A 22,622-nucleotide genomic window follows, 5' to 3' on the forward strand; every position below is an offset into this window, starting at 1 on the left:
AAGTTTTACAGTTGTCCTTGGATGCTTCTGTTCCTGATTTGTCCACATCTATTCCACAGTCTTGTTTCGTTTCACTGTATCTTTGTTTCGTACGTCCCGTCTCGTCTTCAGAACTAGTCTTTATTTGTTGCCCTGGTTTGTATCTTACTCCCATGCCAACTTCGGACGCGATGGTGGGTGGTCCAAAGTGTGTCCTGCTGTTGGCTCGTCGGTGTGGCCGTCCGTAGGGCAGTAGTAGTTAGAGTAGGGACGTCTTCTTCTTCGGCGTCCGTGTGTACCTGCCCGGGGAGGTTTACCGTCCCGTCCTCCTGTCCGGGACGTGGCCTCGGCTCGGCGTGCACCTCCGCCCTCACTGTCAGCCGGAACGGTCGCCCCGAGGCGGTGTCGCCGGGGATCGTGTCTGCCTGTGTTGCCTGCTTTTCTGCCTGGTCGGAAGGCAAGTCCTCCGCCGTGTGCTCCATGATCAGGCCCACTGAAGAGGTTTGTGCCCCGCGCCGCGCGGGACCGGTGCCCGTTGCTGTCTCCGCGTCGCCCTGGTGATGTCGCCGTACCGGTGCTGCCGGCGGAGGGATGGCGTTGGTCCGCAATCCGCACAGCTCCCTTAAGGCTCGGCGGAACTCCGGCAGCCGGAAGCTGTAGATGACGGGGTCCGCCACGGACGATACCGTCAAGTACAGGACGATGGCTGCGCTTTCAGCGATCATCAGGCCGCGTAGGGACATCTGTTCCTCTGTGATCACAGCCCGTGCCATGGCTACGCGGAAACCGAGAGTGGCTGTGGATGCAGTCAACACGATAGCATGCGGCACCATCACTTTGAACGCCTTGGTCTGGAACACCCACAGGTCACGGTTCTCGTCCCTTTCCTGCTGCCTTCTGGCTTCCTTGAAGATACGCCAGTAGATGATCAGGACGGAGAGAACAACAAGTAAAAAGAATAGTAACATCATGCTTCTGATGATGGCAGATAAGGATGTACTGTTCGCAGGCTCCGCCTCACAACGCAGGTTGTATTCGGGCAGTCCGCCCAAGGCCACAGGCGCTAGTCCGCCGACGAAGGAGAAGGCCCTGAACGCCAAGATGCCCAGGACCACGCGGTTGGTCGTGACTTTGTCATGGTAGTGTAGGGGATGACACACGAAATAGTACAGATCTACTGCCATCATGAGGTATGTACACTGCCTAGATAACAAGCCTGCGGGCACTAACAGTAGTTCAGCCGAGCACCACGTCTGTCCCCCGCTGGCGTCCTGCCGGAAAAGTGCGTAGACACGGACGGGAACCAGGCAGCCGGTGAAGACGATGTCGTCTACCGCCAGGTTACACCGCAGGTAGTGGCTGGGCTTTCGGAGATACTCTTTCTTCCAAACCAAGAAGATGAGCAGCAGGCCGCATCCCACAGACAGCACCAGACTGATGATGAGATACGCCGTCTGCAGATCGCGAGATGTTGAGCCGATGGACAGAACATGGTTCGTGTCGTCTTCTACTGACGAAACGTCCGTGTCTTCTTCCATATTGACAGCTTACAAACCCGTCGCTTAGCCGTGACTAGTGTTCTACTTTCTGACTAGCTGAACGGAGAAACGAGGCAGCTCTGTACTCAATGGAAAACACTGGCTAAAGACAGCCAATTTATTCAGGAGTTAGAACGTGATATCCTTAGCTATAGACTATAGTGAGAAAAAATGTTGTTTGTTAGCAACCTTTGTACACGAAACTCTCTTCTGACGTGTAAGGTATTCATCCTTACATGAAGTTTTTAATAACTCTTGCAGCCCGAGTCTTTGTGACGCTGACGCCGACTCGAGATGATTCCGTGGATGAAGAGTTTAATAGGTATTAGAACATTCTTGTCAGTCGCCTCTGACGTGAAGCGCCGAATACCACCCCACAATGCAACAAGGAACGGAGGATATCGACACAAAGGTTTCCAGTAAACAACAGTTATTACGAAATTCTTGCAATTATTAAATATTAATTAACCAAAGAACATGTCGCACCGCATAATGAAGGTTTCCCAGAGAACCAACTAGATCCACAAGGGGGTTTTTTGAGGGGGGGGGGGAGTATCAGTAAGACCAACATCTTTGAATAACAATCTCGTCTGTTCAAAAACAGTGGAAGAGTAGCTCGACTGTTCATCGAGTTTATTTAGGCTGGTCCAGGATCACTTTCGTTTCTTCAAAACTTTGTTAACCCATGTTTGGAATATACTATATACAAGATGGCAGATAATTCTGAGTGACAACAATAATGGCTTCTTCGTTTCATTTTCATCAAGAGACAGTGAATAAACAGTCATCATTGATATACACAAATCTATCATCTTCTCTACCAGGATTTCTTTCATTGGATCCAAATAGTCAATTTTAAGCACACTTTGTCTTTGACATGTAACAACCCGGCATGTACATACAGAGCAATATTATTTCAATGCCCAAACGCTAGAAATTCCACCGATGATTGCAAAATCCCACACTGCATACTCTTTTGTCAGGAAGATTAATCTCATAGTAATATTGGAGGATGCCATACGTGGTACCTTATGTTAATATGTATGATCGTCTGCATGCCTTTTTGGTGAGCCGTAGCGGCTAATTGTAATAGACCAACTAAGTTTGGTTTGTTCAGCCTCTATAATTTTGGTACAATCAACAGAAAAAACATTCATTTATTTTCACCCCAAAATTACTGCACAAAATTGGGAATTTTTGGTGTAGGCGTATCCCATAGAAAAACATTTCTGGCAGAAAAGACTGGTGCTGGCAAAAAGTCCCAAACCTTGACTATACCCGAGTTGTGGACCCAATGTGGTCGTGGAAGAACTGGGGTGTGCACCGTTAAGTTCAACTTCACATCAATGCTATACTTTCATAAACTGGAATGTCATCAATTTGTTACTATGTGACATGCTGTGAACGCTTTAGAAACAGCGCTTTGCCCTACATGGTTAACCTACTAAATAACACATAACCTACAAATACATAGTGCAACAGAGTGTCCACTGAAAGGACAATGTAAAGGTGATTCATTCCTAATGTTGTTGTTGTACCTTTTTACCGAACTCTTATTACTGCCCAATGTGACGATTTGAAATATGCATATTGACTGTCAAACTAACTACAACTCCGGAACTGCGTAATGTCTTAAGCAGAGGAATATCTATAATTGATATAAATTTTATCAATGTGTAATCAATAATGTTTTAACAATAATACCTTTTAACAGCATATTTTAACGATATTTTGTGTTGACCACAGAGCAATTCGGGCATCCAGTAAGGTTGCCTGCGAGTCTGTTGTCAGATTGAATTGTGTATATATGTTTGAGTTTCCTAAATGTACCATTCTATGGAATCGAAGCATGATAGAAAATGCCCCGGTCTTTCTTTTCCGGGAACCAAAATGGATCAGTCACTTCCAGGACACAGCGGCTCCGCCCTCAGCCGGATCCCGTTCTCAGGGGTGGGGAACTGCTTGTACTTCATGATCTTCAATGGAATCTAAGAAAAGCACATCAAAGTCAACATTCAACGTAACAAGAAACAAAGTAACCGAGCTATTTTAAATTTGTGATGGGGAGAGATATATTGCATGTATGACTTGTACGGGCGGGTCATTAATCCTATAATTAACGGCCCTCAGAAACAAACGGACACGACCTATATGGCATATATAAGCTCTCAGTCTTATAATACATGCACATGTATGTTTTTGTACCGTGTATGAGTAAAATACGTGCACAGATATTTATTAGGACTTTAAATGATGTAAATTTTATCTTTTTGACATATTTTGTCTGAATTACCTCTTCCCTCATAAACTCAGTGAAAGGCGGACTGCAGGCTGATTTAAGCTTTTCATGAATACGTACAGAATGCTTCAAACCATATCAACAAAAGTACTGAATAGCACGTCGGCAGAACAATTACTGTGCCTGTGCAAAACCCTGATTTTTGACGGATTTCGTTGGGTTTTTGGTCATAAGAATTTTACCTGTTGCAGACGAAATCTTTTCGTACATAACATTTTGAAACTACAGACGGGACGTTAACCTTATATGCGCGCATAAGACCTTATTATATGAGACATCATGTTGAAGTGCTATGCACAATACATTACGGGTTTCACGCGGATGCAGTACGTTCTGCCGACGTGCTAAACTGGATGCGGTACGTACGTCAGTGTCCGGTCCGGTGACGATGCGGTACTTCATCAGCACCTTGGCCAGTCCGACCTTCAGTTCCATCATCGCCAGCCGCATCCCGATACAGTTCCTCGGCCCCGCCCCAAACGGCTGCCAGTCATACGGGTCCCTCTTCTCTCTTTCCTCCTTGGTGAACCTACAGCGACATTAATATAAGTTGAAAAAAATGTGTGCCGTCACCACGTCTTGTGATTATATGTTGGAATATAAAAAAAAACTAATGGTTGGTAGATCCAACTGATGCAAAGTACGATGGCACATTAACATCCTCCATGGCCCACCATCCTTCACTTCTTTAACCGTGACGGGGGCCGACATCGTCTACCAGATACCTTTGACCCAGTGTTGACGTCACACTTCAAAGAAGCCACGTGACAAGCTTCACTGGGTCAGTCTACTGACTCAGAGGAAGACCAGACTGACTGGTCGAAAGCTCTAGGTGAGAAAACTTTTTTGTGTTGGACCAAAAGTTTTAACTTTAAACATCCTCCATAGACGTCCTAGCTGGCCGAGCATGCAAGCTAGAGCGTGGCGGTTTCTTTTCGGGGGATAGCTGTACCAGGGAAGAACTGTGTATTCGACCGTCTAGAATTTTCTGGGCTTTCGATACGCATGAATTTTGTCTTGTAAACGGTCGTTGCCATTTGAAACGGTCAATGTCATATCATGCCAAACTTTAGACTGAGTCAAGTCACTATGATGTTTCGAGGGTTTTAGGATCCTTTTTTGAACCGGGTTCGAATCTGACTTTGTGCTGTCTTATCTTTTTGTCTTTACTATCTTTCCTATTTTTCACGATGTTGTCGTACATTAAATGCAATCAAAATGTTGCTTTTCATGCATTTTAAATGTTTTTGCCCCTCAAACGCCAAAGTTTCGGTGACCATACGCAACAATGACCGGATCTGATTTGTACGTACTGCAGCTATAGTAATGTCGCTACTGCTTAATGTGGTCAACATGATGTTAGAGTTCTGAGCCATAATACGGACTGTACCTTTCAGGGATGAACTTGTTTGGTTCCGGCCAGCGCTCTGGGTCGTAGTGGATCCCAAGAATGGGAATGACAATCAGCGTGTTCTTTGGGATGGTCAGCCATTTCAGCTTGACCTCTTCCCCTGCAACACGGCCATTGCTGGAGAAACACAGGAATTATGTGTCTTACCTAAGATTTCATTTACTAAAAGTAACCGTTTCATACCCTCCTGATTTACAACATTTAGCACAATGCACTTGAGTCCTTGAAATGTCACGGGAACGGGGTGTGGGACAGCGCATCTAGTTAAATCTAATTTGTCCCCAATATGTCTGCTTTGTATTGTTTGTAGGGACTTCCTTCATGCGTCTGTGCAGGGACTTCAACATCAGGGGAAAAGCCCAGACAAAGCTCACTAGACAGGTGTCTGAAGAAGCAGAAAGAAGCAGTTTCGTGTTGTGGCTGAGGAGAAAGGATAAGGCGTGGAAGTCCTTCCAGAGAAGTGGCGACAGTGCCTGAAGCGGAGCAGGGACGCCTGCTCCGTTGCCCCACCCCCCAGAGACGTCTTAGGCAGAACGGGGCGAAACGTCGAGGAAGGGAGGCGTCTAACTGATGAGACGGCACTGCAGACACTTGGAACCTTCCGTGGTGCTGAGAAGCACGCCAAGCTCGGCAGCAGCTCGGCAGGTCAGTTCTGATCTGTATGTCCAATTTTGTGTACATTTCTGTGTTATTTTTATGTAGCATTATATCTTTGTTAATCATTTTATGTTCGATGGCGGCGCTTATATATAATGATTGACTTTTCATTTTCATTTCTTACCAATTTCTTTTCTTTCTTTGGACTTGATTTTGGCATTCTACGACATTTGTCTTGTTTTCCAATATTTTTTTGCCATTTCACATCATATATTTGCACATTTTACAGCAGTTTGTACAATTACAGTATGGTCGAAAACTTTTTTTTAAAGGAAGCAAATCAGTCCATACAATTGAGTCCATACAATTATCATGGCCTTATCACACTTTTCGTGCAGTGAAGCTTACTTGGCAGCAGGAGAATACATGCGTAGAGTCTCGCTGATACACATGTCCAGATACGGCATGCTGTGGACAGCCTCATAGTTCACTAGGTCCTGTAAAACAACGATGTCATCATAACTATCATCCATTCATTTTGTTTGTTTGTTTTGTTTGTTTGTTTCGCATAACCGGTAAACCGCCTTTAGGCGTAACACACCAGTTTATTAATTCATTCATCCAGAAGCTTCCACAAAAAGGACATTTTCTGGTCGTTTGTTGTTGAATCAACCCTACTCCATTACAAATAAATGTCATTTTGGGATTCGGAAGTAGAAGTGACAAAATATGAGTGTGTTCAAGAGTCAGCCATGTTTGTTTACATTACACGCACTTCATGTTATTAAGAGCGAATGTCTGTAAGGATCAAACAATGGTGGCAGGGGTCAAAAAATCGATTTAGCTCAAACTTTGCACAGTGATAGTACTTGGCCCACAACCCCTCAAAATAGCTTTCTTTCCGGTCAGCACCGATCGTTGCCATGGTAACGGGCCAAACAAGTTTCGGGGCCATTTTCCCTGATTTAGACTTGTGAAAAACATGAAATTTGGCATAGTTTAAGGCACGATTACGAGCAAGTGCTATAATATTATGAAAAAACCAAGTATGGACCTAAAAGACCAACTAACCCGCTATTCTAGAATAGCTTTGAAATTTTCAAGAAGTTCGTTTAAAGGACCTGGGCAACCCTAACACAATACAGTGTTTGAGGCTTATGAAAAAGCGTTATTTCTGCCCAATTTCGAAGTGCTGTAAGTCCAAAGATGGTGATTTTTTTTGCTTCAAATTTAAATCATAGATACATAAACATATGTGCTATAAAATGCATGGTTGCAAACTTTGGGCACTTCTTTGGTTGTCACGTGGTTGTCCTTAGAAGTAGGTCAAATTTTGAATTTGAGGGAAAATATGATTTTCAGCCATGTTCAGGATACTATATCTACAAAACAAAGAAAGCAATCTGATGAAGTCTTTTGCCCAAAGTAACACTAGGTCTTGTCTATTGATTGAGTACTTGTGGAGATTGGGTCCTTGTGTCGTTGGTGTGCACTTGTCCCTCAAAGTAGGCTATATTTTGGACATGTACAGAAATTGACATACACGGCTATGTTTGAAGCTCTAGAAATAACAAAGTAGGATGTCATTTGAATTCAATCTTTGCAGGGAAGTACATATATGTATTGTGTATCAAATGAATACTTGTGGAGGTTGGGGTCTTGTGTGGTTGGTGTGCACTTGTCCCTAAAAGTAGGCCATGTTTTGGACGTACAGAAATTGACATATACGACTATGTTTGAAGCTCTAAAAATAACAAAGTAGGATGTCATTTGAATTCAATCTTTGCAGGGAAGTACATATATGTATTGTGTATCAAATGAATACTTGTGGAGGTTGGGTTCTTGTGTCGTTGGTGTGCACTTGTCCCTCAAAGTAGGCTATATTTTGGACATGTACAGAAATTGACATATTCGGCTATGTTTAGAGCTCTAGAAATAACAAAGTAGGATGTCATTTGAATTCAATCTTTGCAGGAAAGTACATATATGTATTGTGTATCAAATGGATACTTGTGGAGGTTGGGGTCTTGTGTCATTGTTGTATACTTGTCACTAAAAGTAGGCCATATTTTAAACATTTACAGAAATAGGCATATACGACATGAACAAAAAAGGAAGCCCTCAAAATCACCCATGTGATAGCCAATACTATAACTAACACATGGTAGAAGAACGGGTCTGAAAATAAATTCACTTTGGTATTTTCATCAGCTCAAAAACAGCCCAAAATCCAAATTTGGGGACAAGTGCGGAAAATGACCTACTTCGAGGTTGCCAAAAGACTGAAATCTGCCTGTACATCAACTTCACACCTATTTCTTACAAGTTAATGCATTGGTCTAATAATATCCTGAAGTATTTGTCGTTACGTTAAAACATTTGGCGGTGACCGCGTCCTAAACTTTACCAATTTCCGTGTTGTAGAGACGCAAAAATCTGTCAAAATGGCCCCAAAACTTGAATGGGCTGTTGCCATGGCAACAATGGGTTTTTAGCGGAAAGAAAGCTATTTGAAGGGGTTGTGGGCGAAGTACTATCACTGTGCAAAATATGAGCAAAATCGATTTTTGACCCCGCTCACTATTGTTTGATCATTACAGACATTTACTCTTAAAAATGGCCTACTTTTAGGGACAAGTATACAACAACGACACAAGACCCCAACCTCCACAAGCCCTTATTTGATAAACAATACATATATGTACTTCTCTAAAAAGATTGAATTAAAATGGCATCCTACTTCGTCATTTCTAGACCTTAAAATATAGCCGTATATGCTAATTTCTGTACATGTCCAAAATATGGCCTACTTTTAGGGACAAGTACACAACAACGACACAAGACCAAACCTCCACAAGTATTCATTTGATACACTATATATATATATATACATATATATGTACTTCCCCGCAAAGGTTGAAGTCAAATAGCATCTAACTTTGTTCTTTCTAGAGCTTTAAACATAGCCGTATATGTCAATTTCTGTACATGTCCAAAATATGGCCTACTTTGAGGGACAAGTGCACACCAACAACACAAGAACCCAACATCCACAAGTATTAATTTGATACACAATACATATATGTACTTCCCTGCAAAGATTGAATTCAAATGACATCCTACTTTGTTATTTCTAGAGCTCTAAACATAGTCGAATATGTCAATTTCTGTACGTCCAAAACATGGCCTACTTTTAGGGACAAGTGCACACCAACCACACAAGACCCCAACCTCCACAAGTATTCATTTGATACACAATACATATATGTACTTCCCTGCAAAGATTGAATTCAAATGACATCCTACTTTGTTATTTCTAGAGCTCTAAACATAGCCGAATATGTCAATTTCTGTACATGTCCAAAATATAGCCTACTTTGAGGGACAAGTGCACACCAACGACACAAGGACCCAATCTCCACAAGTACTCAATCAATAGACAAGACCTAGTGTTACTTTGGGCAAAAGACTTCATCAGATTGCTTTCTTTGTTTTGTAGATATAGTATCCTGAACATGGCTGAAAATCATATTTTCCCTCAAATTCAAAATTTGACCTACTTCTAAGGACAACCACGTGACAACCAAAGAAGTGCCCAAAGTTTGCAACCATGCATTTTATAGCACATATGTTTATGTATCTATGATTTAAATTTGAAGCAAAAAAAATCACCATCTTTGGACTTACAGCACTTCGAAATTGGGCAGAAATAACGCTTTTTCATAAGCCTCAAACACTGTATTGTGTTAGGGTTGCCCAGGTCCTTTAAACGAACTTCTTGAAAATTTCAAAGCTATTCTAGAATAGCGGGTTAGTTGGTCTTTTAGGTCCATACTTGGTTTTTTCATAATATTAAAGCACTTGCTCGTAATCGTGCCTTAAACTATGCCAAATTTCATGTTTTTCACATGTCTAAATCAGGGAAAATGGCCCCGAAACTTGTTTGGCCCGTTACCATGGCAACGATCGGTGCTGACCGGAAAGAAAGCTATTTTGAGGGGTTGTGGGCCAAGTACTATCACTGTGCAAAGTTTGAGCCAAATCGATTTTTTGACCCCTGCCACCATTGTTTGAACCTTACAGACATTCACTCTTAAATATCATGTTTTCAAGGGAATGGAGGATGTTTCAGAATGCAACGTACCCTGCCCTCCATGACTTGTTTGATCTCCTGCCTGGCCCTGTCCTGTGCCTCCTGGTGCAGTGCCAGGTTGTACAGGGTGAATGCCATGGCGGTCGCCGTCGTCTCGTAACCAGCGAGAAACAGCAGAAACGCGTTCGCCACAACATCGTCTTTACTCAGGGCTGGAATCAGAATCATGGCACAAGACCGGCAATGAAAACATACATTGCCATGGCAACGGTGGTTGCTGTTATGGTCATTGTTTGCATGGCACTGCCATAATTTCATGATTTTGAGTTGGTACCCTCCCCTCCCCTGAGTGTATAATGAACAAGCCCCAGTGTCACAGAAAGTACATGTAGGGCATCCGGGGCAGACAGGTTTTCCCAAGGGTTTCCAGAAATGTGGGCATGTCAACAAACAGAGCTGGGAGACATTCCTCTGGACATTCCATGCCTGTGGACAAAATTCCTGTACAATTCCTAGAATTCTTGCAAACTGCACACAATACTGTACCATTAGGCTCCCCCCTGAGGCGTCGCCAAAAACAACCTTCCTATTGCAAAGACAACATACGCAAGCAAATACAGCATATTTCACTCCCTCCCTGTGCTCTGAAGAACCTTTTGCAGAAATGGACCAGCCTATATATGGAGTATATCAAACCCAACATCACCCTACTTCAAATTGGTATTTTCCAAATTTGACCCCCATACACAACAATGGACTCTTCCGAAAATAATCCTTATGCAAAAAAGGGATCTTCAACATTACTCCTCCCCCATCTATAATATGAAAGGTATGCCTGTGCAAAATTTGGTAAATTTTTGGGTCTGAAAATGGGAGAAATATGCTGAAATAAATCATTTTGAAGTGATTGGTTATACCAAATTTTACAACATTTTAATAGACCAGTGCTGAGGACAATTTTGGTATGAAAATGAAAAAGAAAACATGGATTTGAAAATGATCAAACTGACTACGAGTGCATGACTATTTGCCCACTGTACCTTATTTAACTTCATAATGAGTTTCAGGTCATTTGGCACAAGAGAATTAAATTTATTTGACCAAATCGCAGGAGGAGGAGAAGACAAAACTGTACACAGAATGATATGTTTCCCTCCTATACCTGTTAGTCCACGTAGTAAAATTGGAGTGGAATGCAAAATATGAATAAGGATCATAAATACAAACTGGAATTTGTTCAAGAATACGAGAGGTGACAGACATACGTTTCTTAGTTCCTTGCACTTTGCCCTCTTGGGTGTCACTGCTGTCCACGTCATCATCCTTGTGAGCGTCCATCATCAGCTGCATGAAGTCCACACGACCCTTAAAATACAAACAAACTTTATTCCATAACAAGTAAAATCTGAGATTTTATACCTCCGGGTTTTTTATTGTATATTTTTATATAGGGTTTTAAACAAAGAATTTATCGAGACCAGACACCCCTCTGTGTGAGGGGTCATATATGTGGACCAGACCGAGAATAGCTCAAACACGCCAAAGGTCAACGGTCGCGACCACTTTCACGCTCAAAGGGGTGTTTTGGGGCCACCAAAAGGCACCATTTTCACGCCCGAAAACACATATACAATAAAAACAAAAGAACGTGCATCATCTGCAGCCCAATAGCAAAACATTATACCGAGTCTCAAAAGAATCCGTCCACCCAAACGCGAGAAACAGCTGCGAACATGAAAATCTAAATCTCTCACAAAACCCTTCCGTGGAAGGATGTCTCCTCCCCGGAGGTAAAAACTGCATGTTCTGTGTCTGATTTGATTTGATTTAATGAAATTGTAACTTACAGTACAATACAAGTGGAACAAAGGCAGCTGTTGCGGGTGTTGTGTCCCACAAATAGAACAAATACAGGACAGACAATACTCATTTTCACTTGAGTTAAGTGAGGAAAGTTGTGTAAAGTGCCTTTTCTAAGGGCACAAGATCGGTAACATATCAGGACTCGAACCCGGGACCTCTTGATTCTAAGTCGAGCACTCTGCCATTACGCCACACAACTTTTATTTAGATCAGATTCGGGCACTTACATGTCCACTCTGCCTCATCCCCATAACCTGCTCAAGTATGTTGTAAAAGAAGTCAGTAACATCCTTGGCCATAAAGTTGTAGTTAAACTTCTCCAAAATTGGCTTCATGACACTGGGAAACATGACTGGAGAGATAAAATGAGGGACAGATTATATGTATCAATTACATTGAATAAAAAGACTTGATCTACAAACCGATTTTCAATCATGAGAGTACATGATAAGAACATAAGTTAAGAAATGAACTTTTGGTTGTATGTAACTGGTGGATAAACAATGTGTAGTTATTTAACAATTTTCATGATGAATCTATTTTGAAAATAGAACATTCAATGGCAGAAATAATAAAACATCTTAAACATTCACCAAAATGAAGCATAACTGCACCAAAATGGTACATGGTATGGACTGCATAACCGAATCTAGGGGTGGTTTATTTCGATTTCACTCCAAAGTCATTAAAATTGAATGCATTTTCCATTTGCATCTAATAGTAGCATAAAGCATCAAAGGCATCTGAAATTCAAGATTTAAAGTTATTGTACATAAGAAATATAAAAATGTAATGGGAAACTTACAAAACAGCCAGATTAGTGGATTCAAGAAGTTAAAACTGAAAGCCTTTTTTGAGTAGACGACAAACGGGTCTTGTGGGTTCCGCTGGGAATCAACGTCCAAACCAAACCCTGTCCGGGCGATGACGTCAGTGGTGAATGCACCTGTTAGTCTAGAAAGAAGGGGGTGACATATCATTCATTCTCTCCCAATTGTTGAAATCTATATTAATTTTTTATGTTTACTGAAGGAAAACATATATTGTTTTTCTACGTTTCCTCTTCTTCTTCCGTTCCAAACACTGACCTCTGACCTGGCCAACGACCTGATTTGTTGATGTCTCTCACCATGGTAACTGGTGTTGGGTTACATAATGTTGCAGTTTTATAGTAGGAGGGATTTATACTCCTGTCTGACCATATATATGGATGTATTTTAGTACGAATTAAGAGAACAGACCATATGCGAAGGTAAACATTGTGCATTTGCATTTGTTACCTTTCTGTATAGTGGATAATTTTTGTGGACAAAAAACAGGATATAGTTTAGTGAGAGGAATACTGGGAAAACATAACAGAACATATCTCTTCCAACTATCAGAACTATCTTTTATCTTTAAAGTATAGGGTGTCAAATATTTTCTATTTAGCAATTGTTTTACATAAAATGGTGCAAATTAAATGATGATCACACACGGATAAAAAAGAGGGTCAATACCTACTCCTTTGTGTCGAAGGATTCTCCTTTTTCTGCAAAGTTGCCAAAATTCCCCACCAGCAGGTCGGCACAACTGTTCATAGCTTCTGTCATCTGCCGAGACAAGATCAAACCATTAGTGTCTAGTGGAATATTTTGTATTATACTGTATGTCTGTTGCGTAACTTGCGTTTATTTGGTTCATAACACCTACAACATTATGTATGTCGTTTTGATGATCAGAATCTATAAATTCAAAAAGTTTTGAACATCTCAAATACCATTAACCAATTACACGTATGCCAAAAAACAGTTACTCAAGCAACTGGATATGATTTTGAAAACGTCAGACGTTTCAGCTAGTATCCACTAGCTTTCGTCAGTGACTGAGAGACCAGAGGGGAAAGCAGGTTTATATACACAACCTGTTGATTGATATGCAAATAAAGTGAAGACAAATTTTTTTTGGAAGTCGAAAAAGGAACAAAAGTCAGACAAGTCAAGACAAGATGATGCAAATTAGTCTGAAAGCTCCTGTTATACAGGACAGGAGCTTGAGTGTTGTCTGTCCTCGGGGCTGGGAGTGCCAAATCCCAAGTGCCGGAAAGATCGACCCGTAGCCCCCCTTCCCTGTTGAGGGTGGGGTTGTACATTCTTTCCGGCACTTGGGATTTGGCACTCCCAGCCCCGAGGACAGACAACACTTAAGCTCCTGTCCTGTATAACAGGAGCTTTCAGACTAATTTGCATCATCTTGTCTTGACTTGTCTGACTTTTGTTCCTTTTTCGACTTCCAAAAATTTGTCTTCACTTTATTTGCATATCAATCAACAGGTTGTGTATATAAACCTGCTTTCCCCTCTGGTCTCTCAGTCACTGACGAAAGCTAGTGGATACTAGCTGAAACGTCTGACGTTTTCAAAATCATATCCAGTTGCTTGAGTAACTGTTTTTTGGCATATCGTATTACCTGGATGTCTAACCTTCATCGAAGGTTTTACATGTATCTTTTCATTATGATTGAATTGAGTGATTATTAAATTTATTTTATTTTGTATTTCTGGCCACACCAATTTAATTTGTTGGTTCTCGGATTCGCCTCTTCGTTTTTTTCTGATTTGCAAAAAAAAAAAAAAAATTGCATCTGGTCCTGAATCAACTGAAAAATGCTCATGTTTTGCCCCCCAACAGTTGAGGAAAGTCCTTTTCTTCCTAGATGTTACAGTTTTCCCATCTATCATTGCAGTGGTTTGCTTAAAAGTTCAAAATTCAATGTTTAAATTTCAACCCTGGCCAGCCTTTTGTGTTGGCTTCATGGCTCATTTTGTAGCATTTAAGCCTATAATAGGATGCCTACACCTGTTTTTATTTTTATTTTTTTCGCCCTGTCGCTTCATATTTTTTCTGAAAAAATCCGAGAACCAACAAATTAAATTGGTGTGGCCTCTATGCATAATCATTTTATGTTGCATTAGCTTCTTTCTTTGTATCTTGTTCTCATTGGCTCCCTTTGAAATCAACCATGTTCGTTCCAGAGATAGATAAATAAATAGTTTAGATAGATGAATTTACAGAAGAATCGTGACAAACATTATGAATCAAGTACATGCATATAAGTAACTGCATCGGACCGTTGAATCCACATACAGAGATGACTCTGATGACTGTTTGGACATGCAGCCATGTTTGTACCTGTTTAAGTTTGCCCCCGCTGAAGGCCGGACTGATGGTACTCCGCACGTTCTTCCAATCCTCGTCTAACAGCTGAGTCAGCATGCGACTCTGCGGCTTGACGTCCAGCGCCATCCCTTCTGGCTACAATTAGGCAATGTTGATTTGATTATATGGAAGACATCAACGCGCGCATGAATTTTTGGCCGTTTCCAAAAAAAAGTTTTGAACCATACTGTAAATCGTACAAGACAGTTCGAAAATGAGAAAATATATGCTGTAAGTTGAGAAAAAAAAACATTGGAAAATGATACCAATGTTGTAGAATGCCAAAATCAAACAAAAAAGAGGAAAATGTAAAGAAATGAATTTGACGAGTAGATCATTCGCCAAACCATACTCTGTATCATTTATTCAACCTTCAAAACCACATAAATTTCATAATGAAAGGAACTTTTTTTGGCCAAACTTTTTTTTTATTCGCACACGCGCATCAGTTTTGGGGTTCCCAGAGGATGTCATCCATATAATCAAATCAACATGGCCTTAGATACAATTGGACAAATTTATTAAAGGTAAAGGTTTTTCAGGCCGCAGGAGCAGTGGGTAACGTTATATACAGAGTCAAGGGCACGGTATCAATTTGGAAGGCGGAGCCCATCCCTCTCCTCCCACCGCCTCCACAACCGAAGTCAAGTACCAGTGGTTTTACACCCGAGCGTAGTCAGGGAAAGTCATGCAAAATGCCTGAATTGCCTGGGATAAAATCATGTAAATATAGAACACAGCACGGTGTATTCCGTATCACCCGAGGTACCAGCCCAACCAAGGGTCGGTCAGTCGGTCGAGATCCAACCCGTGGTAGGGCTGGGACCGAGGGTGATACGGACAACACCGTGTTGCAGTTTATCTATGCCTACCATAAGGCTTGAAAAACATCTTTCAGTGCGAAATGTGCCAAAATTTGGTGTCCATAAACAACAACAAAAAATCCAGTCCAACATAAATTCCAAAGTCCGAATCCGTTGTTTAAATTTTCAGGCGAAATGCGCTCGATTTTTTCTATGGAACATTTAGAAGCCCGTGTGATAACCAAATGGATTAACCCCCAATGGAAGTCACATTGAAGTAAAATGAGTCAGGTGTGTTTACTCACCGCGCGGTTAGTGAACTTGTGGAACTGTTTGACGAATATCTCTCTCAGCATCTCTGGGTCAGAAATCACCAGGACTGGAACACGTCCGTTGTAAACTCTGAGCGACAAAATTGTAATGTTTGAACAGATGTTTATAACCTATAACGACGATTTAAGCCAGGGGCACAACCCGCCACACGTGCAATTGCGTGCTGTCTACATGCAAAACGTGGGCAAATTTTTGGAATCCGTAAAGCCTCGGTCACAACCCGCCGTGCGTGCTTTTCGTCCGTACGCATTTTTGGGAGGCCACGTCTGCTAAGTTTTTGTGAAAACGTGGGGAAGGACTGGCATGAGCAGTACGTCAACGCACGTCACTCACACGTCACTCACACGGTTTCGCAAGGTGTAAGCATGTGGTCTGCACACCACGTCTGGCCGTGAGCGGTTGCGTCAATGTGAATCGTTCGTTGCGCAAGTGGTAAGTCAGTTGTACGTGCTTACAATGTACGATCTCTGTGCGATTGCCACTTTACCGTATGCAGGCCGTACTTACATGTGCTTCTTAGGTATAGTACGTACCGATACGTACACCAAACGCGCGTCGCCCGTACTGACTAGTACGGAGGGGGGGGGTGATTCCGCAGCCCACACGCAAGTTTTACATGCACTTAAAGTACTATTTGAGAAAATATTCATAAAGAAACCCAATATCATATGGAAAAGAGATGAAACAAAACTACACTGGTTATTTAATGAGTGTGTTTTGGAAATTGCATTATATATTCCTCAAGCTTAAAAACATTTTAACGTAAAAAACGTAAAAACATTTATTCATAAACTCTTCCTTTGGTTTTCTCTTTCCTCGCTTACATGTTTAAGTTCATTTGACTTCATATACTTTTGAGTTGCATTTATGTACTTTTGACAATTTGAGTTCACTTTGTGCACTTTTGGCTCTAATATGTACCGATTATGATATGTACAACTTTGCATTAAGTTCTTATGAAAATGGAATAAAAGATAGGAATTCCACACGCAAAATATTGTTATTTGAGTTCAGAAAGCCATAAATAACATTTACAAAAACTCTACAAATTTCATGGAGGTATGAGATCTCCGAATTCTTGTCTTAGTTTTAAATCAAAGTTAGTAGCATCCAACTTCCTAGTGTCCAATCCAACATCCAACCTTTTAGTTCACAATGAAATGTCGAGAAAATGAAAGCTTGTGCTTTGCTGCTGCCCACAGGTCTCAGACAAGAGATTGGACTTTTGATTGTTCTCCTGATCCCAAAAAGCACCAATATGTCCTTGTTTTGTCCGCACAAGAAACGAAATCCCCTAAATCCACATAAGCACTGCGCGTCTTTTCACTCAAGCAACTGACTTCGCTTTATCCAAAACGCACCTCCCATCTTAAAAAAAAGCACCTGACTAGCTTTCCTTCTTCTTCTTCTTCTTGAAAACACACTGACTAATCTCTTTTCTAGGAACCATCGCTCAGACAATCAACCCCCTCATGTACGTAAGACTAATCTTAGGTTGTTTGTCGCATTTTCGGATCTACTACCAAGGGAGGCAGACACACCCTGCAAGAACAACAGCAACGTACCTGTGCCACAGGTATTTCTACACGAGTTCCTGTCCGGAAGGGATCAACTTAACCTATTTTGATTGGCTTGAAAGGTGCGTGACTTCCAATGGATAATCAGTACAGCTTAAAGGATGTTCTAAGACTGTCTGCAACACCTAACAACTCTTAGTACGCAGATGTTAGGCCACACCAATTTAATTTGTTATTTCTCTGATTCGCCTTGTCCATTTTTCTGATTTGCAAAAAAATTGGCTCTAAATCAACTGCAAAATGCTCAATGAAAGACATGTTTTGGCCCCAGCGGTTGAAGAAAGTCCTTTTCTTCCTAGTTGTTAAACTTTTTCAATATAACAATGCAAGTTTCATTAAAAGTTAATCTATTGTTTAATTATAAACCAGCCTGGTATGTTCACTTCATGGATCATATTCTAACATTTCCGGCTATCATGTGGTGCCTTGGTCTTTTTTTTTTTTATTTCGCCCCATCGCTTCATATTTTTTCTTTAAAAATCTAAAAACAACAAAAATTAGAGTGGCCTTGGGGTGGATGGAAGATTGTGTTGTTTTCATACTGTCGGCAAGGGCAGATAGATAGATGTCAGAGAGCCCGGCTGTCAGAAAACGTTTAAGGATTTCTTACATCTTGCTCAAGATAACATTTAGTTGTAGCAGCAACGGTTGTAAAATTGAGTTTCAAATTCTTACCTCCGAAGAGTATTTGTATGTTAACTTTCCTTGCTCTCTTTTCAATGTATGTCTATATCACTATCAGATATCATGAGTACAATATTTTAAAGATGAATGATCACATGATACTGTCAATGCTAAAGCGGTCAAATGTTTTAGACAGTTGTTCATATTGCAAACTACAACACAATTCAGGAGGCACTGCGATGGATGATTGCCATGGCGACGGTGGTTGCTGTTAGGGTTATTGTTTGCATGGCACTGCCATGATTTCATAATTTTGAGGACGCCTTGTACCCTACTCTTCCCTGGGTGAACAGCGAACGAGCCCCGGAATCCGGCAGACAGGTTCTCCCAAGGGTTTCCAGGAATGTGGGCATGCTAACAAACAGAGCTGGGACATTTCTGTGGAGATTCCATGCCTGAGGATAAAATGCCTGTACAATTTCTAGAATCCTTGCGAACTGCACACAATACTGTACCATTAGGCTCCCCCCTGAGACGTCGCCCAAAAAATAACAATCTATTTACGACTGTTCGTAATGATATTTCAGAAGTACAATGAGAAACATATCAAAGACAAGTGCTAATTTTTCTCATCATTCGGCTGAGTTTTTGTGAAGGTGTAGGTAGAGCCAGAAAGACGTGAAAGCAACCTGAGCAAAATGGGAGAAAAATTTGAGCCTGACTACATTTTCTTCCCCTTGCTTTTGTGAACCAGCAATCCGACTGTGTAGGAGGCGGAGCTGTTATGTCTGATTGTTGAGATGAAAGTTTTTGTTTTGCTATCAAGCTACAGAAGTCAAATAAAGTTTTAAAGTATCCGACAAAGGACACCTGAGACTCCTTGCTTCTGACAGAAGCCTCTGGAGGCAGCTGTCTACGGCCGCCATATGCATGCTTCTACCGTGAAGCCCGCGAACAATTGATTGATGAACAAAGATTGGACATTTTATTTTGAAGTTCACTCTTCTCCTAATCCAAAAAGGCACTCATTCTTCTTGAATGCTGTCCATGACAGCACCGCATTTCTCTTCATCCAAAAGAGCACCTCAATTCCATGAATCCAAAAAGACACCGCACTTTTCAACTTCTGTTTGAAAACAAATTCTGCTATATGATGATTTTTCAGCTGGTATTTTCTCTTTACATTCTGAGATCCGAGCAAAGCCACACCTTATGCACGTTAAAAATACGCTCTGGGTTAAACCTGAGTTAGCGCCGAATGGTGGCCGATCCAGACCCTTGCAATTCAACCCAACCAATTGTAAGCTCCTCACAATTCAGCTGGCAACTAAAAATAATTGCCATGGCGATAGATTTGTAACGATAGTTAGTTTCGAACGAAGATGCCATTGTCAACGCACGGCAAGCGGGATTTCTTACCGCCTGAGTTCAGATCTCGCGCGCTCGCGCCGGATCGTGCTGTCGCGAGAGCGGATTTCAAAATGGCGCCGGTATTGGAAAGGGGTCTATTGTACCCAAACGGCTGAGTTTTTAAAAAATTTGGCTATATATAATTGTAAACAGTCTCTATGTCCCACCACCTGCCAAGTTTCGAATTCATGACAATCCATCCATAGCTTCTCAAGTTATCGTGAAAAAAACAGAATATTGACTTCCTTGCATACGCGTGCCAGGTCTTAGATTTTTTTGCAATTGGCTACATAATACGCTAGGAGGCGTCACCAAAAAAACATAAGTCAGAAAGTCGGTGTGGCGTTACTGAGGAACTTGCTGTTCTGTTCAGGTGGCAGGGCACCATGGGACGAAAGCTGCGACACTTGCTGATTTTCCTTCTGATCATCCTGAAGGAGCCCAACATGCCAGACGCTGACTATGAACCACCATCGATAGACTGCACCTGTAGATGGCCATCATCACCCTGCAGAAGGGACTTCAGCAGCATTCCTCAGAACCTGCGAAAATCCATCTCTAAGTTTATTTTACGTAGTAATTATATTACAAGTGTGAAACAGTCTGACCTGTTACAGTATAAGAATTTGCATACACTGTGCCTCATGCACAACCAGATAAAACAGATTGAAGCTGGCGCATTTGAAAATCTTCCACAGCTACAATATCTGTACCTAGGATTCAATAGGATAATTACCATCTCTTCTGGTACCTTTGCATATCTGCCCCAGCTACAAAAGTTGGACCTGTACCACAACAGGATAACTGCCATCCCTTCTGGTACATTTACAAAACTTCCCGAACTAGAGGTGTTGATCCTAAGAAGCAACCAGATAACTACCATTCCTTCTGGTACATTTGCAAACCTGCCCCAGCTACAAGAGTTGGACCTGCACTACAACAAGATTGTAGTGAGTAGGGTCAGTGTCGTAGGTTGTAGTGAGTAGGGACAATGAGTAGGGTCAGTGTCGGGCCTCTGAATTCAACACAAACACCACAGGTACTGTAATGACTTGTGATGATGATCAGTCAGAACAGTCAGGGTCAGTCTCAGGCCGTGACTAAATACTTGGATGCTTAAAATCCATCATTTGGCGCAGGCCCGACTGGCTCGCAGCTAAATGTTCTGTAGGAAACACGATAGATACACGATGCAGAGCCTTCCGGCTCTGCATTTTTATTAAAATTTTCATGTGAAACACCTACAAATATTTGATCCTTCAAATTAAATTCAGGTGTGGCTTAAATAAACTTCTGAAGACAAGGATGCAGATGTCCATGATGGCTTACACTGTTCATGCTGTACATTTAGTAACTTTTTTGTACCTTGTCATTTACTAGGACATAGTAATGAGACGATGAGACAATTCATTTGCAAAAGTTGCTTGAACTATATATAAAAGTTTTGGTTGAGAGCCTTTTATTGTGTAATATTTTGTAACAATTGTAAACGAGTCAAATATTAGATTTGACAAGCCATACTGTGCAGGAACAGTCATTTAAACAGTTATTGTTATTCCTATAATCACAGAACTGCCGAGAAGAGGAAAAAGGTGTTTTGTTATTCTGTGTAACGTATACAATGTATAACTATGGACGATCTAAGTCTAGAGCTCTAGCAGCAGAGCGATGTACTGCAGATACAAGTTGTAAAGTTTCATTTCAAAGGCATCAATATTGAGGGTTTTTTTTTTCAAAATGAATGAGATTTTGCACCAGTGACATCAGCTGTAGTTTTTCATTTTTAATTTAAAGTATTGTAACAATTGTGGTTATAACTATTTCAGAATCTTTACCTTGTGATTAGGGATGGTGTCATGGTTATATTTTGCAAAGTTTGCCTTTAATAGTTGTTCTAACTTTAATGATTGCCGTATAATAAATGATGGAAAGATTGTTTTATCATTCTGTGTAAAGTATACAATGTATAATCATGGACTATCTCAGTCTAGAACTCTAGTAGCAGAGCAATGTACTGCAGAAGGTACAAAGATATAAAGTTTTATTCTAGATGCAACAATGTTGAGTCTGTTTCAAAATGAGTTGTAGTTTGTCATGTTGAACTTGTAGTATTGTAATAATTGTGGTAATAACTATTTCAGAATTTGTAACTTTTTTATTGACGGTGTCATTGTTGTATTTGCAATGTTTAACTTTAATAATTCATTTGTTCCAACTTTGATTCTATGAATGATTGCCCTACCAAGAACAGGGAAAGAGTGTTGTTCTGTGTGATAATTATGGACGGCCTAAGTCTGGAACTCTAGTAGAAGAGCAATGTATTGTACAAAGTCTAAAATATAAAAAAAAAATTACGAATTTACGAATTTACACCTGTCCAGTAATATAGGTCGTAGTTTTTACACTTTTTCATATTTGTAGTATTGTAACAAATCTCAGAACCTGTAACTTTTCACTGGTGATTCAATTTTGTTGTTGTATCTAGAAATCTAGGAGAAAAAAAGTAGTATTTTTATTAATATAGTTCGGTCATACAATGGTATGGCTGAAATATATTGTTTTTCATGATGTTTCTTCTTCTTCTACCTAACTGGAAGAATTTTTTCTTGAAGAGGGGAGTATTGGATAGGTATGATTACACAAAATGTCCGTAATTTTGCGAAAATAATAGTTTTCGGGCATGAGGCAGATGGAAAAGTCCATTCTTGACTAGCGAGAACAACGTTTTTTAATTGGTGAAATGTTAGGAAGGCTTCATTTTAAACGTGGATGACTTGGCATGTAACTTTCCTTGGACAGAAATAATCTTGTTCTACTTTTGCACAGGTGTGAGTTTGTAACAGTCCATTTAAATTTAATGGGGAGGGGTATGACTGAAATATTTTGTATTTGCTCCAG

At 40.9% G+C, this 22,622-nt stretch overlaps 2 protein-coding genes across 2 annotated transcripts in view; both read right to left on the reverse strand.

Moving 5' to 3' along the window:
• Positions 1–13: 13 nt before the first annotated feature.
• On the reverse strand, positions 14–1,609 carry LOC109477110 (olfactory receptor 6B2-like). The gene has a single exon (XM_019778169.1). The coding sequence runs from the start codon at positions 1,515–1,517 to the stop codon at positions 114–116; it is 1,404 nt and encodes a 467-aa protein (XP_019633728.1). The 5' UTR covers positions 1,518–1,609; the 3' UTR covers positions 14–113.
• Positions 1,610–1,694: 85 nt separating this feature from the next.
• LOC109477106 (cytochrome P450 3A8-like) overlaps positions 1,695–22,622 on the reverse strand; it is a 36,485-nt gene continuing 15,557 nt past the window's right edge. The window contains exons 4-14 of the mRNA XM_019778161.1: positions 16,086–16,182; positions 14,951–15,073; positions 13,284–13,372; positions 12,586–12,734; positions 12,008–12,132; positions 11,183–11,282; positions 9,969–10,129; positions 6,233–6,321; positions 5,207–5,344; positions 4,183–4,345; positions 1,695–3,505 (exon numbers count right to left, since the gene is read on the reverse strand). Of these exons, the coding sequence (XP_019633720.1) occupies positions 3,413–3,505; positions 4,183–4,345; positions 5,207–5,344; positions 6,233–6,321; positions 9,969–10,129; positions 11,183–11,282; positions 12,008–12,132; positions 12,586–12,734; positions 13,284–13,372; positions 14,951–15,073; positions 16,086–16,182 (1,327 nt within the window). The 3' untranslated portion in view covers positions 1,695–3,412. The remainder of the gene's footprint in view (positions 3,506–4,182; positions 4,346–5,206; positions 5,345–6,232; positions 6,322–9,968; positions 10,130–11,182; positions 11,283–12,007; positions 12,133–12,585; positions 12,735–13,283; positions 13,373–14,950; positions 15,074–16,085; positions 16,183–22,622) is intronic.

Source organism: Branchiostoma belcheri, unplaced genomic scaffold (assembly GCF_001625305.1).
Source record: "Branchiostoma belcheri isolate BF01 breed outbred unplaced genomic scaffold, Haploidv18h27 scaffold4, whole genome shotgun sequence".
Lineage (NCBI taxonomy): Eukaryota > Metazoa > Chordata > Leptocardii > Amphioxiformes > Branchiostomatidae > Branchiostoma > Branchiostoma belcheri.

Excerpts from the sequence above, each read along its gene's own strand:
- LOC109477110 (XM_019778169.1), bottom strand. The coding sequence starts at position 1,517 with ATGGAAGAAGACACGGACGTTTCGTCAGTAGAAGACGACACGAACCAT.